This window comes from Rhinoraja longicauda, chromosome 10 (genome assembly GCF_053455715.1).
Source record: "Rhinoraja longicauda isolate Sanriku21f chromosome 10, sRhiLon1.1, whole genome shotgun sequence".
Taxonomy (NCBI): Eukaryota; Metazoa; Chordata; class Chondrichthyes; order Rajiformes; family Arhynchobatidae; genus Rhinoraja; species Rhinoraja longicauda.
In genome coordinates this window covers 5311858-5328328 of record NC_135962.1, presented here as the reverse complement: position 1 = coordinate 5328328, position 16471 = coordinate 5311858, and the positions used below count along the sequence as shown (strand labels likewise).

General features: G+C 49.0%; 1 protein-coding gene across 1 annotated transcript in view; it reads left to right on the top strand.

Moving 5' to 3' along the window:
• The window catches only part of LOC144597568 (1-phosphatidylinositol 4,5-bisphosphate phosphodiesterase beta-2-like), a 134507-nt gene that overhangs the window by 31017 nt on the left and 87019 nt on the right, over positions 1 to 16471 (top strand). Inside the window, exons 9-13 of the mRNA XM_078407054.1 lie at positions 2075 to 2241; positions 3601 to 3747; positions 8275 to 8432; positions 9492 to 9574; positions 10067 to 10151. Coding sequence (XP_078263180.1) covers positions 2075 to 2241; positions 3601 to 3747; positions 8275 to 8432; positions 9492 to 9574; positions 10067 to 10151 — 640 coding nt within the window. The remainder of the gene's footprint in view (positions 1 to 2074; positions 2242 to 3600; positions 3748 to 8274; positions 8433 to 9491; positions 9575 to 10066; positions 10152 to 16471) is intronic.

The window sequence follows — 16471 nt, the reverse complement described above, 5'->3', positions numbered from 1 at the left end:
ACAGACAGCGCCCGTAGTCAAGATCGAACCCGGGTCTCTGGCGCTGCGAGGCAGCAACTCTGCCGCTGCGCCACCGTGCCGCCCAAAGTCTTTGCGACTGTAATGATGGCAATCTTGCTGATACGTACAATATCTCAAAGCAAGTGGGAGGGTCTTGAGTGAGTGCTGGCTCCAAGATGAGGGGGTGCTCGTTTAGAACTGAGGTGCATAGGAATTTCCTGCAGAGTAGGGTGGAGGAGGTGGGGCCGGCACTGGTATTTTGTCAGCGCCCTTTACGTGCCCACTATTTGCATACTGTAAGAGGGAATGCAAGCTAAGAATTTCACATGTGGCAATAAAGTATTAATTCATTCATAAAGTAGTGGTGGAGATGTTTTTGAAAAGTGGCCTGGAGGTTTATTCCTACTTGTGTGTGTGTGTCTTTCTGTCCAGTGTGTTACATGGACTGTGGGGAGGGGTACAGGCCAGCCCACATTAGTTAAAGATAGACACAAAAAGCTGGAGTAACTCAGCGGGTCAGCCAGCATCTCTGGAGAGAAGGAATAGGTGACGTTTCGGGTCGAGACCCTTCTTCAGACCACATTAGTTAACATTTTCCTTCCCTAAACTCAGGTTGGGAGTGTGTGTGGACTGTGTGTGGACTTATAGAGGTGTACAAAATCATGAGAGGATTTGAGTTTAGGAGTAAAGACGTCCTTCTGCAGTTGTATAGTGAGACCGCACCTGGAGTACTGTTTGCAGTTTAGGTCTTATAATTTGGTAATGAACATCCTTGCTATTAAGGCAGTGCAGTGTAGGTTCACAAGGTTAATCCCCGGGATGGCGGGACTGTCTTATGAGGAGACATTCCTCATGTCTCCTCGGAGAAAGACTGGGCTTGTATTCACTGGAGTTTAGAAGGATGAGAGGGGATCTTATCGAAACATATAAGATTATTAAGGGGTTGGACACGTTAGAGGCAGGAAACATGTTCTCAATGTTGGGGGAGTCCAGAACCAGGGGCCACAGTTTAAGAATAAAGGGGAGGCCATTTAAAACTGAGATGAGAGATATCTTTTTCACCCAGAGAGTTGCGAATTTGTGGAATTCTCTGTCACAGAAGGCAGTGGAGGCCAATTCACTGGATGAATTTAAAAGAGAGTTAGATAGAGCTCTGGGGGCTAACGAAATCAAGGGATATGGGGAGAAGGCAGGCACGGGTTACTGATTGTGGGTGATCAGCCATGATCACAATGAATGGCGGTGCTGGCTCGAAGGGCCAAATGGCCTCCTCCTGCACCTATTTTCTATGTTTCTATGTGTCTATGTAAGAAATCCAGTGGGTCATTGGTAGATAGACTCAGAAAGCTGGAGTAACTCAGTGGGGCAGGCAGCATCTCTGGAGGGAAGGAATGGTCGAGACCCTTCTTCGGGCCTGGTAGTGCACTTGGGCTGTGTGGACGATTAGATTCCATGAGTGGATGGAGAGCACCTCCCTGGATAATACATAAACGTGATGTAAGAGAAATGCATGTACCTGTGAATAATCGAGCCTGCAGAACCGATGATGAAAGGAAAGATGTTGTCAAGCTTGAAATGGTTCAGAGAAGATTTACGAGGATGTTGCCAGGACTAGAGGGTCTGAGCCATAGGGAGAGGTTGGGTCTCTACTCCTTGGAGTGCAGGAGGATGAGGGGTGATCTCATAGAGGTGCATAAAATCATGAGAGGAATAGATCGGGTAGATGTACAGAGTCTTTTACCCAGAGTAGGGGAATCGAGGACATAGGATGTAGGTTCAAGGCGAAGGGGAAAAGATTTAATAGGAATCTGAGGGGTAACTTTTTCACACAGAAGGTGGTGGGTGTATGGAACAAGCTGCCGGAGGAGGTAGTTGAGGCTGGGACTATCCCAATGTTTAAGAAACAGTTAGACAAGGTACACAGGCAGGACAGGTTTGGAGGGATATGGACCAAACGCAGGCAGGTGGGACTAGTGTAGCTGGGGCATGTTGGCCGGTGTGGGCGGGTTGGGCCGAAGGGCTTATTTCCACGCTGTATCACCCTATGACTGAATTCACCATTCCTTCTTTTCAGGGATGTGATGGTGAAGCCATACTTGACTCAGCAAAAGATGTCCACGTTTATAAATGAGACGCAGAGAGATGCTCGGCTGAATAATTTCCTTTTTCCATTAGTTCAGCCCGAACAAACGCAGAAGCTGATAGAGAAGTATGAGCCGAGCAGAGTGAACGCAAATAAGGGTCAGTGTTCTTGTACGACCTTTGCCGGATAGTAAACCACTCATTTACATAACTTCCAAGGTGGAACAGGGCAGATCTGTCCATGTGAACTCAACACATTGTTGAGTCGGCACGGTGGCACAGCGGTAGATTTGCTGCCTCACAGCGCCGGAAACCCGGGTTCGATCCTGACTACTGGTTCTGTCTGTACGGAGTTTGTACGTTCTCCCCGTGACCTGCGTGGGTTTTCGCCGAGATCTTCAGTTTCCTCCCACACTCCAAAAGACGTACAGGTTTGTAGGTGAATTGGCTTGGTATAAATGTAAAATTGTCCCTGGTGTGTGTAGGTTAGTGTTCGGGGATCGCTGGGCGGCACGGACTCAGTGGGCCTGTTTCTGCACTGTATCTCTAAACTAAACTAAATTAAACCAATACTTCTGAATCAGGGAGATAATAAATGCTAAAGTTATGAAAGGACTGGACAAGCTAGATGCAGGAAAAATGTTCCCAATGCTGGGGGAAGTCCAGAACCAGGGGCCACACAGTCTAAGAATAAAGGGGAGGCCATTTAAAACTGAGGTGAGAAGAAACTTTTTCGCCCAGAGAGTTGTGAATTTGTGGAATTCTCTGCCACAGAGGGCAGTGGAGGCCAATTCACTGGATGAATTTAAAAGAGAGTTACATAGAGCTCTAGGGGCTAGCGGAATCAAGGGATATGGGGGGAAGGCAGGCACGGGTTACTGATTGTGGATGATCAGCCATGATCACAATGAATGGCGGTGCTGGCTTGCAGGGGCATACGAGGGGCAATTTACAGTGGCGAATTAACCTACACGTCTTTGGGATGTGGTGGGGGGGGGGGGGGGAAAGGAGCACCCGGAGAAAACCCTTGATCACAGGGAGAACGTACAAACTCTGCACAGATTGCACCCGATGTCAGGATTGAACCTGGGTCTCTGGTGCTGAGGCAGTGGCTCGACCAACTGCACCATTGTGCCTCCCAGGTTCCAGTGTTAAATGTGTTGATGTGGGTATTGGATTATTATTATCACTGTAAAAACAAGATGGCGGATCATAGTATACTTGAGTACCATCAAACCATGCACGTCCAACAGGTAGTGCTATGGAGAAAGGAAACTGAGTGCAGAATATAATGTTGCAGCTGCAGAGAGTTCAATGGAGTTTATTGTCACGTGCGCCGAGGTACAGTGAAAAGCTTTTGTTGCGTGCGACCCACTCAGCGGAAAGTCAACGCATGCTTACAATCGAGCCGTTCACAGTGTAAGTGTGGCTGTGGAACGGCCGTGCGCTGTTCTGAGCTGATTCCACTTGACCAGTTCAGATTCTGACCTTCCTTGTCCTTGTTCGCTTCCCGCACAGGCCGCATGTCGCTGGAGGGGCTTTGCTGGTACCTGTCGGGCCCGGAAAACAGCCTGATCTTCCCGGAGAGGCTGACCGTGTACCAGGACATGTCGCAGCCCCTGCCGCACTACTTCGTCAACTCCTCCCACAACACCTACCTCACCGGTAAACAAACGATGACAGAATGGAGCGTCTGGCCCGATACTCACTGGGGTTCAGAAGGATGGGAGGGGACCTTATAGAAACATACACAATTCTTAATTGATTGGACAGGCTAGGTGCAGGGAAAACGTTCCCGATGTTTGGGGGGGAGTCCAGAACCAGGGGCCACAGTTTAAGAATAAGGGGTAGTCCATTTAGGACTGAGATGAGGAAACACCCAGAGAGTTGTGAATCTGTGGAGGTGCAGGTGAACCTCTGCCTCACCTGGAAAGACTGTTTGGGTCCTTGGATGGAGTTGAGGGGGGAGGTAGAGGGACAGGTGTCCCAGACTCACCATCTCTATCTCTCTTGTGCTCACTTCCCAAGCACAATTCCCCACTTGTCTGCAGCTCAGTCTCTCTGAGTTCCGTCAGGAATCTATGGAAGCCTCCACCTCCCTCTCCTGGGTTAGCTGAGCCAACACTGCTCAGTCCGAAGAAGAGGTCTCGACCCGAAACGTCACCCATTCCTCCCTCTCTCCAGGGATGCTGCCTGTCCTGCTGGGTTACTCCAGCATTTTGCACCTATCTTCGGTGTAAACCAGCATCTGCAGTTCGCACGGTGGGCGGGTAGTGCCCAGGGTTTACAGGCCAGAGACAACACTTCCCACAGTTGGGTTTCACAGCCAGCCTCGCACCTATGATACTCAAGGCACCCACTAGCAGCAGCAGATGTTTGAATCTGGAGCAAAAACCTCAAAGTGACAGAAAGGAATTAGTAGGAGATTCCTGCGAGATTGTACTCGAATGGCAGGCAGTGACTAGTGGGGTACCGCAAGGCTCGGTGCTGGGACCGCAGCTATTTACAAAATACATTAATGACTTGGATGAAGGGATTAAAAGTACCATTAGCAAATTTGCAGATGATACAAAGCTGGGTGGTAGTGTGAACTGTGAGGAAGATACTATGAGGTTGCAGGGTGACTTGGACAGGTTGTGTGAGTGGGCGGATGCATGGCAGATGCAGTTTAATGTGGATAAGTGTGAGGTTATCCACTTTTGTGGTAAGAATAGGAAGGCAGAGTATTATCTGAATGGTGTCAAGTTAGGAAAAGGGGACGTACAACGAGATCTGGGTGTCCTAGTGCATCAGTCACTGAAAGGAAGCATGCAGGTACAGCAGGCAGTGAAGAAAGCCAATGGAATGTTGGCCTTCATAACATGAGGAGTTGAGTATAGGAGCAAAGAGGTCCTTCTGCAGTTGTACAGGGCCCTAGTGAGACCGCACCTGGAGTACTGTGTGCAGTTTTGGTCTCCAAATTTGAGGAAGGATATTCTTGCTATTGAGGGCGTGCAGCGTAGGTTTACTAGGTTAATTCCCGGAATGGCGGGACTGTCGTATGTTGAAAGACTGGAGCGACTAGGCTTGTATACCCTGGAATTTAGAAGGATGAGAGAAGATCTTATCGAAACGTATAAGATTATTACGGGGTTGGACACGTTAGAGGCAGGAAACATGTTCCCAATGTTGGGGGAGTCCAGAACCAGGGGCCACAGTTTAAGAATAAGAATCATTTAGAACGAAGATGAGGAAAAACATTTTCAGTCAGAGAGTTGTGAATCTGTGGAATTCTCTGCCTCAGAAGGCAGTGGAGGCCAATTCTCTGAATGCATTCAAGGGAGAGCTAGATAGAGCTCTTAAGGATAGCGGAGTCAGGGGGTATGGGGAGAAGGCAGGAACGGGGTACTGATTAAGAATGATCAGCCATGATCACATTGAATGGCGGTGCTGGCTCGAAGGGCCGAATGGCCTCCTCCTGCACCTATTGTCTATTGTCTATAAACCAGCACCTGCAGTTCCTTCCTACACACACTGCTGAGAGGTGATGCTTGTGTGCTGGGAGTGTCCCAGTGGTTGACTCCTAAGTTTGCGGGTACAAGTGGAGTTTTCTTAATGAAGATCGCTTTGGAGGATGTCGACCACGTTCCAAGCACCTCCAAATAAGCTGCGATCCACATAGACGGTGGCGCAGCGGTAGAGTTGCTGCCTTACAGCGAATGCTGCGCCGGAGACTCAGGTTCGATCCTGACTACGGGCGCTGTCTGTACGGAGTTTGTACGTTCTCCCCGTGACCTGTGTGGGTTTTCTCCGAGATCTTCGCTTTCCTCCCACACTCCAAAGACGTACAGGTTTGTAGGTTAATTGACTGGGTAAATGTAAAAATTGTCCCTAGTGTGTGTAGGATAGTGTTAGTGTGCGGGGATCGCTGGGCGGCACGGACCCGGTGGGCCGAAGGGCCTGTTTCCGCGCTGTATCTCTAAATCAAAAAAATCTAAGACTTCGGGGCGTTGATTTTTCTTTGCGCTATTATTGTTTGCCTGCATTTTATGCAGATTGAAGTTTTTGTTGTTGTTCATTATGGTGTTTCCAGAGTACCTTGTTTACATGTCTGTGTGCTGCTGCAAGTAAGGTTTCCATTGTTACGTTTCGGTACATATCGGAAGATTTCCAATATTACCCCGCTGTACAAGAAGGGAGCAAAGCAGAATGGTGGGAACTCTCGGCCCGGTTAGTCTGAGGTCAATGAGATTTTAGAGTCCACTATAAAGGATGAGGTGACGGAGTACTTAGAAGTCCACGATAAAATAGGCCAAAGTCAGCATGGCTTTGTGAAGGGGAGGTCTTGCCTGACAAATCTGCTGGAATTCTTTGAGGAAGTAACTGCAGCACAGGCAAAGGAGAGTCGGCGGATGCTGTTTACTTAGATTTTCAGAAGGCCTTTGATAAAGTGCCACACGTGAGGCTGCTGAGGAAGATATCACAGGGCAGATCCTAGCGTGGATGGCAGGTTGGCAGAAGGCAAAGAGTGGCAATAAAGGGGGCTTTTTCTGGTTGTCTTCCAGTGACTAGCGGAGTTCCGCAGGGGTCTGGTGCTGGGGCCACTATTGTATATGAATGATTTGGACGAGGGGTTTGAAGGCTTTGTGGCCAAGTTTGCGGATGATCCGAAAATAGGTGGAGGGGCAGGTAGTGCAGAGAAAGCAGGGACTCTGCAGAAGGACTTGGACAGGTTGGGAGAGCGGGCAGAGAAGTGGCAGATGGAATATAGTGCAACAAAGTGTGGAGTCATGCAATTTGGTAGTGGGAACAAAGGCGTAGATTATTTTCTAGAGCGCCTAATTCTGCTCCTGTTACTTCTAACCTTATGACCTAACATGACAATAACCTCTTGATTAGCCCTTTAGGAAAAGCATTTGCATGCTGCAGGGCTCAGTTGTGGTCTCCCAATGCAAAGCAGGAGGTTTAACTGTGCACGCTGGTGAATGCGCACACCGTGGACGTGTGGGTACACTGTGTACAGCACTGCGGTGTGTGTATTTGTTGATGAGTTATCGAGTCTTAAAGAGTCATACACAGCATGGAAGTAGACTCTTTAGCCCAACTCATCCACACCGACCAAGGTGCCCTGTCTAAGCTGGTCCCACTTGCCCGCCTTTGGCCCATAATCCTCTCGGCCTTTCCGACCCATATGTTCTCGCTGGGTATGTTTCGGTGTTCCAGAATCCGCGTCCTCCCGAGGACGCACACGCCACTGGAGATAAATGGGTCTACTGTGGATAGGGTGAGCAGCTTTAAATACCTGGGAGTCCACATCACAGAGGATCTGACATGGACAACACACATTGCCGCACTGGTGAGTAAGGCAAGGCAGCGCCTTTACCACCTCAGACAGCTGAGGAAATTCAGAGTGTCTCTGAGGATCCTTCAGTGCTTCTACTCTGGGGCTGTAGAGAGCATCCTGTCCGGCAACATCACAGTCTGGTTTGGGAACAGCTCTGCCCAGGACAGGAAGGCTCTGCGGAGAGTAGTGCGTTCGGCTGAACGCATCATGGGAACTACACTCGTCCCCCTGCAGGACCTATACATCAGGAGGTGTAGATCGAGAGCAAGCAAGATCATGAGGGACCCCTGCCACCCCAGTAACGGACTGTTCCAGCTGCTACGGTCAGGCAAACGCCTCCGCTGTCACGCTGTGAAAACGGAGAGGATGAGACGGAGTTTCTTCCCACAGGCCATCAGGACTGTCAACTCTCATATCTCCAGGGACTGATTTAATTTACTGTATTAATTTATTTTTTGTGTTAAATGTATTTCTATTCTATTTTGCAGTTTAGCACAATCCGCAGGCATTGCCACTTTCATTTCACTGCACATCTTGTATATGTATGTGACAAATAGACTTGACTTGGCTTGACTTGGCTTGACTTGGCTTGACTTGGCTTGGCTTGGCTTGACTTGACTTGACTTGGCTTGGCTTGGCTTGACTTGGCTTGGCTTGGCTTGACTTGACTTGACTTGACTTGGCTTGGCTTGGCTTGACTTGGCTTGACTTGGCTTGGCTTGGCTTGGCTTGGCTTGGCTTGGCTTGGCTTGACTTGGCTTGGCTTGGCTTGGCTTGACTTGGCTTGACTTGACTTGGCTTGACTTGGCTTGGCTTGACTTGGCTTGGCTTGACTTGACTTGACCGCTGTCCCCTCTTCCTCCTGACAGCTGGACAGTTCTCCGGAATCTCCTCCCCGGAGATGTATCGGCTGGTCCTCCTGGCCGGGTGTCGCTGTTTGGAGCTCGACTGTTGGAAAGGGCGGCCGCCAGACGAGGAGCCGATCATCACGCACGGGTACACCATGACAACGGAGATCCTCTTCAAGGTAGTCTTACTTTCTGCTGCTCGGTGAGAATTAAATAAAATCTAAGAGACTGCTTTACCCACGTGATGGTTTTTCCACAAGTCTTTGTGTGTAAGCATGCGCGTGTATACCTGTATGTGCATATTTGGATCAGTTTATTGTCACGTGTACCGAGGTACAGCGAAAACCTTTTTGTTACATGTCAACCAGTCAGCGGAAAGACAATACGTGATTACAAAAGAATAAGGGGTAGGCCATTTAGAACTGAGATGAGGAAAAACTTTTTCAGTCAGAGAGTTGTGAATCTGTGGAATTCTCTGCCTCAGAAGGCAGTGGAGGCCAATTCTCTGAATGCATTCAAGAGAGAGCCAGATAGAGCTCTTAAGGATAGTGGAGTCAGGGGGTATGGGGAGAAGGCAGGAACGGGGTACTGATTGAGAATGATCAGCCATGATCACATTGAATGGCGGTGCTGGCTCGAAGGGCCGAATGGCCTCCTCCTGCACCTATTGTCTATTGTCTATTGTCTATATGCCTCGTCCACAGCCTCCTCCCAGGGCACCGTCAGTTCAATGATGAAAACATGCCCACAGGAGTTGGACCAGAGGATGAGGCCTGGTCGCAGGTTGGCAGCTGCGATTTCAACTGGGAAGGAAAGCCTCTGGCCTAGGTCAACCCGCATTTCCCAGTCTCTGGCTGCGCTCAGTGGGCATGAGTTGAGAGGCGAGGTGGTAGTCTTCCGTTTCTCTCAACTCAATGTAATAAATGCGGAGACACCATTTACACTGTGGCGAGGGATGTCCAGAACAGGGAACTAGAATTAGGTCAATTGTGAGTGATACCGCACAAAGGATAGCGACCTGCAAAGCTCAATATTTCCGACATGGACAACTGCAAGCTGAGGAGCAAGGAGAGATATCAAGCAGAGACAGGTGAATGGAAGTGAACAGAACAGCCTTGAGTAGCGTAAGTGGCAGTGTAGGCTCGGGGGATTCGTGTCCTGTTGCTCATGGTCAGGATGTAAGCAGCAAAGCCGATATTTACCTGCAATGAAAACGCTTCCAATGTTTCCTGCAACAGGATGTCATCGCGGCGATCGCAGAGAGTGCTTTCAAAACGTCCCTGTACCCAGTCATCCTGTCCTTTGAAAACCATGTGGACTCGTAAGTAAAAATCGACTCTTTGATCCCAGTTTTGGATGGGAAGGTAAGTGGATCAGAAAGCAAACAAGATGTGGGGTGCAAGAAGTGAGCAGTGGGGGTTAAAGTTGGGTGTTGAAACCCACAATCAAGATCCTACACACACATTTTCCATCAATCAATAGACAATAGGTGCAGGAGGAGACCATTCGGCCCTTCGAGCCAGCACCGCCATTCACTGTGATCATGGCTGATCATTCTCAATCAGTACCCCCCCCCTCCCCTGACATCAATCTGAAGAAGGGTCTCGACCCGAAATGTCACTCATTGCTTCTCTCCTGAGATGCTGCCTGTCCCGCTGAGTTACTCCAGCATCCTACTAAATCCTATCTTTGTCTCCCCCCCTCCCCCTCCCCCCCTCCTCCTCCCCCTCCCCCTCCCCCCCTCCCCCCCTCCCCTTCCTCTTCCACCACCCCCTTTTTCCTCCTGTAATTTTTCTCCTTTAAATTCAAACAGCCCAAAGCAGCAAGCAAAGATGGCCGACTACTGCAGGACAATATTTGGTGACATGCTGCTGACAGAGCCCATGGAGAAATACCCAGTGAGTACGATATTGCAGCCACAGACGGAGCAGGGGATTGAATTGAATTGAATACTTGATAGTCTTGTGTGACAAGCCACAGTGAAATTGTTTGCTGGCATACCCGAGGCATGCAAACAGTCACCCATGAAGGGTCCTTGCAAAGATACCAAGTCCCCGTGAGCCGGGTCATCCTTTGTTCCTTCCCCCGGCCGCGGCGTCCTCACTTCCACGTGTCCGTCCTCGTCAGTTGGTCGGCGCCATCTTCAACTGCCGCCCCCATGATCACACATTTGTTTTCCACACTGCTGCATAGCCTCCATGATCTGGTTACACATTATACACGAAGCACTGACACACCTGAACTGTCCTTGGCATCGCACCAAACACAAGCTCCGATTCATGGCCTGTCAGCTAAAAATGACTCAATACAGATGCTCATTGATCAATATTAAAATTCACCCAACAGCCAAAGGCAATGAATATTATTGCAATGTAAACATTAGCCCTGTCCAGTGGAAGCAGGGAACTGCAGAGGCTGAGGTGTTGAGTTACTCCAGCACTTTGTATCCTTGTTTGTGTACTAACCCGGCCTAAATAGATGGGGCGGCACGGTGGCGCAGCGGTAGAGTTGCTGCCTTACAGCGAATGCAGCGCCGGAGACTCAGGTTCGATCCTGACTACGGGCGCCGTCTGTACGGAGTTTGTACGTTCTCCCCGTGACCTGCGTGGGTTTTCTCCGAGATCTTCGGTTTCCTCCCACACTCCAAAGACGTACGTACAGGTCTGGGTTAATTGACTGGGTAATATATAAAAATTGTCCCTGGTGTGTGTAGGATAGTGTTAATGTGCAGGGATCGCTGGGCGGCGCGGACTCGGTGGGCCGAAGGGCCTGTTTCCGCACTGTATCTCTACAAAAAAAAATTTTTTAAATTTCACGTCCAACCATTAACCCTGTTTTGCTTTACAGTCCCAAAACTCTTCATAGTTGAGATGCGTTTTGGTAGCTGGCAATCTCTATCTCCCTGCATCTGTAGATGGGCACACAAAGCTGGAGTAACTCAGCGGGTCAGACAGCATCTCTGGAGAAAAGGAATAGGTGACGTTTCGGGTCGAAATGGGATGCAGAAGGCACATTCCCTGTACATGCAAACACTAGGCCAATAAACTTATTCACTTCACAAGGGGACTTGGGAGTGCTGGTGCGGGATTCCTTCTCTCTAGAAATGCTGCCCGACCCGCCGAGCTACTCCAGCTCTTTGTGTCTATCTTCGGTTTAAAGCAACATCCGCAATCTCCCTGCACCTCTACCACATCTGAGACCCGCAGGGCAGTGGAGCTAAACTGGTGGCTGGGGGTGAGTAGGCAGGGGAAGTGGTACAACGTAGCAAAGTGTGGACTTGTGTATTTTTGGTTGTGGGAATAGACAATAGACAATAGACAATAGGTGCAGGAGTAGGCCATTCAGCCCTTCGAGCCAGCACCGCCATTCAATGCGATCATGGCTGATCACTCTCAATCAGTACCCCGTTCCTGCCTTCTCCCCATACCCCCTCACTCTGCTATCCTTAAGAGCTCTATCCAGCTCTCTCTTGAAAGCATCCAACGAACTGGCCTCCACTGCCTTCTGAGGCAGAGAATTCCACACCTTCACCACTCTCTGACTGAAAAAGTTCATCCTCATCTCCGTTCTAAATGGCCTACCCCTTATTCTTAAACTGTGGCCCCTTGTTCTGGACTCCCCCAACATTGGGAACATGTTTCCTGCCTCTAATGTGTCCAATCCCCTAATTATCTTATACGTTTCAATAAGATCCCCCCTCATCCTTTTAAATTCCAGTGTATACAAGCCTAATTGCTCCAGCCTTTCAACATACGACAGTCCTGCCATTCCGGGAATCAACCTAGCGAACCTACGCTGTACGCCCTCAATAGCAAGAATATCCTTCCTCAAATTTGGAGACCAAAACTGCACACAGTACTCCAGGTGCGGTCTCACCAGGGCCCGGTACAACTGTAGAAGGACCTCTTTGCTCCTATACTCAACTCCTCTTGTTATGAGCGCCAACATTCCATTGGCTTTCTTCACTGCCTGCTGTACCTGCATGCTTCCTTTCAGTGACTGATGCACTAGGACACCCAGATCTCGTTGAACATCCCCTCTTCCTAACTTGACACCATTCAGATAATAATCTGCCTTTCTATTCTTACTTCCAAAGTGAATAACCTCACACTTATCTACATTAAACTGCATCTGCCATGTATCCGCCCACTCACACAACCTGTCCAAGTCACCCTGCAGCCTTATTGCATCTTCCTCACAATTCACACTACCCCCCAGCTTAGTATCATCTGCAAATTTGCTAATGGTACTTTTAATCCCTTCATCTAAGTCATTAATGTATATCGTAAATAGCTGGGGTCCCAGCACCGAACCTTGCGGTACCCCACTGCCATTCCGAAAGGGACCCATTTATCCCCACTCTTTGCTTTCTGTCTGTCAACCAATTTTCTATCCATGTCAGTACCCTATCCTGGTGCAGGATTCCCAAAAGGTTAATTTTCAAGTTGAATCGGGAGGAAGGAAAGGCAAACTCAATGCTGGCATTTATATCACGAGGTAGCAGGGTCTTGATCAATTGGGCATGTGGGCTGAGGAATGCTTGATGGAATTTAAAACTGAGAAACGTGAGGTGTGGCATTTTGAGAAGTCAAACTAGGGCAGACCCCCACACAGTTCGTGGCAGGACTCTGGGGAGTGTTGTTGAGCAGAGGGATCTAGGAGTGCAGGTGCATAGTTCTCTGAAAGTGGCATCCCATGCAGATAAGGTGGTCAAGAAGGCTTTCGGCATTATTGGCCTTCATCAGTCAGAGCGCCGCGTATAGAAGTTGGTCGGTCATGTTGCGGTCGTACAAGACATTGGTGAGGCCACGTTTGGAGTATCGCGTTCAGTTTTGGTCACCATGTTTTGGGAAAGATGTTTGTTAAGCTGGGAAAGGGGGCAGAGAAGATTGATGAGGATGTTGCCAGGACTCGAGGGGCTGAGCTGTTGGGAGAGGTTGAGCAACGCTGGGACTTTATTGCTTGGAGCGCAGGAGAATGAGGGGTGATCCTATGGGACGTGCACAAGATCATGTGACAATAGACAATAGACAATAGGTGCAGGAGGAGGCCATTCGGCCCTTCGAGCCAGACTGCCATTCAATGTGATCACGGCTGATTCACAATCAGTACCCCGTTCCTGCCTTCTCCCCATACCCCCTGACTCCGCTATCCTTAAGAGCTCTATCTAGCTCTCTCTTGAGTGCATTCAGAGAATTGGCCTCCACTGCCTTCTGAGGCAGAGAATTCCACAGATTCACAACTCTCTGACTGAAAACATTTTTCCTCATCTCCGTTCTAAATGGCCTACCCCTTATTCTTAAACTGTGGCCCCTGGTTCTGGACTCCCCCAACATTGGGAACATGTTTCCTGCCTCTAACGTGTCCAACCCCTTAATAATCTTATACGTTTCGATAAGATCCCCTCTCATCCTTCTAAATTCCAGTGTATGTGAGGAGAAGATAGGGCACATTCACTTTACCCAGAGTAGGGGAATCGAGGACACAGGCCCACAGAGGACACAGAGGACATGAGTCCAGAGACCACAGCCCTCATCAGAGTACTTGTCACCTCTTCACAAAGCTACGCTGACTAACCCTAATCAGTTCTTGCCTTTGCAAATGCATGGTAAATTCCCCATGGTAAACGTCTGTCGTTCCCAGGTTTATACTTCCAGCCTTTCTTAAATAAATACACAGCATTAGCCCCAGCCCAGCCTTCCACAATCTTAAATAGGCACAAGATGCTGGAGTAACTCAGCGGGCCAGGCAGCGTCTCTGGAGAGAAGGAATGGGTGAGGTTTCTGGGTCGAGACCCTTCTTCAGACTGAGAGGCACGGGGAGAGGGAGATTAGAGATATGGAAAGGGAAGGTGTGAAAACGACAGATCAAAGGGGAGGCTGCTCATGGAAAATGACGAATGGTTCATCGATGGCTGAGAGGAAAGTGACAACAAGGCAGACAATCAGTAACATTATTCCGGAGGACAGTGAAACTAGTCGGAGAACTAGGGTGGAGGAGGGACGGAGAGAGAGAGAGGGAAAGCAAGGGTTACTTGAAGTTAGAGAAAATCATACCGCTGGGGTGTAAGCTGCCCAGGCGAAATATGAGGTGCTGTTCCTCCAATTTGCGCTGGGCCTCACTCTGACAGTGGAGGAGGTCCAGGACAGAAAGGTCAGTGTGGGAACGGGAGGGGGAACTGAAGTGTTTGGCAACCGGGAGATCAGGTAGGCCAGGGCGGACTGAGCGAAGGTGTTAATATCAATCGTCCGTCATGGGCAGAGATCTCTCAGCCATCAAACGCATCTACACGAGGCGCTATCCCCAGAAGGCGACGTCTATCATCAAGTATGCCCACTCTCTGGGCCATGCCCTCCTCTTGATGCTTCCATCCGACAGGAGGCCCAGAAGCCTGGAGTCCCACAGCGCCAGGGGTAGTTACTTTTCCACAGTCATTAGATCCTTGAACCAATCTGCCTCAACAATGGAACACTGTGAGCCACCACTACCAGGGACTTTTTAATTCTAATTGTGTCTTGTTCCAATTCTTGTTTTACACACAGTCTTTCTTTTCACTGTCTGGTGTGATTTACATTTAATTTATAGTGGGAGAGTCTAGGACTGGAGGCCACAGCCTCAGAATTAAAACAAGTTATTTTAGGAAGGAGATGAGGAGGAATTTATTCGGTCAGAGGGTGGTGAATCTGTGGAATTCTTTGCCACAGATGGCTGTGGAGGCCAAGTCTGTGGATGTACGTAAGGCGGAGATAGATAGATTCCTGATTAGTACGGGTGTCAGGGGTTGTGGGGAGAAGGCAGGAGAATGGGGTTAGGAAGGAGACACAAAATGCTGGAGTAACTCAGCGGGACAGGCAGCATCTGCGGAGAGAAGGGTTGGGTGACGTTTTGGGTTGAGACCCTTCTTCAGGGGTCAGGGGGAGAGATAGATCAGCCATGATTGAATGGCGGAGTAGACCCGATGGGCCGAATGGCCTAATTCTACTCCTAGCACATATGATCTTATGATTTTCTATGTGTTGTCTGAGTGTTTGTCTGTGATGCTGCTACTAAGATTCTCACCACACGTTTGCATCAGGAGTCAAGAGTCAATATGTTTTATTGTCGTGTGTCCCAGATAGAACAATGAAATTCTTACTTACAGCAGCACAGCAGGATATGTAAGCATAGTACACTGTAAACTGAGAGCTGGATAGAGCTCTTGAGGATAGCGGAGTCAGGGGGTATGGGGAGAAGGCAGGAACGGGGTACTGATTGAGAATGATCAGCCATGATCACATTGAATGGTGGTGCTGGCTCGAAGGGCCGAATGGCCTCCTCCTGCACCTATTGTCTACTGTCTAAACAATATTACAAATGAGAAAAAAAAGTTCATTGTTTGCGTGTATATATATATAAACACACACACACACACGCACACGCATACACACACAAACACACATATATATATATATATAAAACAAACAAATAATAGTGCAAAATGCCCAATGCCCCCAAGTTCATAAGTCCTTAAGTGATAGGAGCTCCAATTAGGCCATTCGGCCCATCGTCCACTCCGCCATTCAATCATGGCCGATCCATCTCTCCCTCCTAACCCCATTCTCCTGCCTTCCCCCCATAACCGCTGACACCCGTAACTAATCATGAATCTATCTATCTCTGTCTTAAAATGATTCACTGACTTGGCCTCCACAGCCTTCTGTGGCGATGAGTTCCACAGATTCACCACCCTCTGACTGAAGGAATCCCTCGCTGTAGTTCAGTGCTTATTTTGGAGGTTGCAGTGTTTAATAACCCGATGGTCGTGGGGAAGAAGCTGCCCCTGAACCTGGATGTGACAGTTTCCAGGCTCCTGTACCTTCCCCATGCCAGTGGTGGCAATAGGACAACTGGAGTGGTGACATGTGACAATAAACCAGAATCGACTACAAATTCTTAGCTTCCCCGAATGCCCTAGATTAGAATTGCTTGGATCCTGGGAATTTATCTACCTTTTGTGTGATTTGAGTGTAGGAGTAAAGAGGTTCTTCTGCAGTTGTGCAGGGCCCTGGTGAGACTACACCTGGAGTATTGTGTGCAGTTTTGGCCTCCTAATTTGAGGAAGGACATCCTTGCTATCGAGGCAATGTTGGGGGGAGTCCAGAACCAGGGGCCACAGTCTAAGAATAAAGGGGAAACCATTTAAAATTGAGGTGAGAAATAACTTTTTCACGCAGAGTTG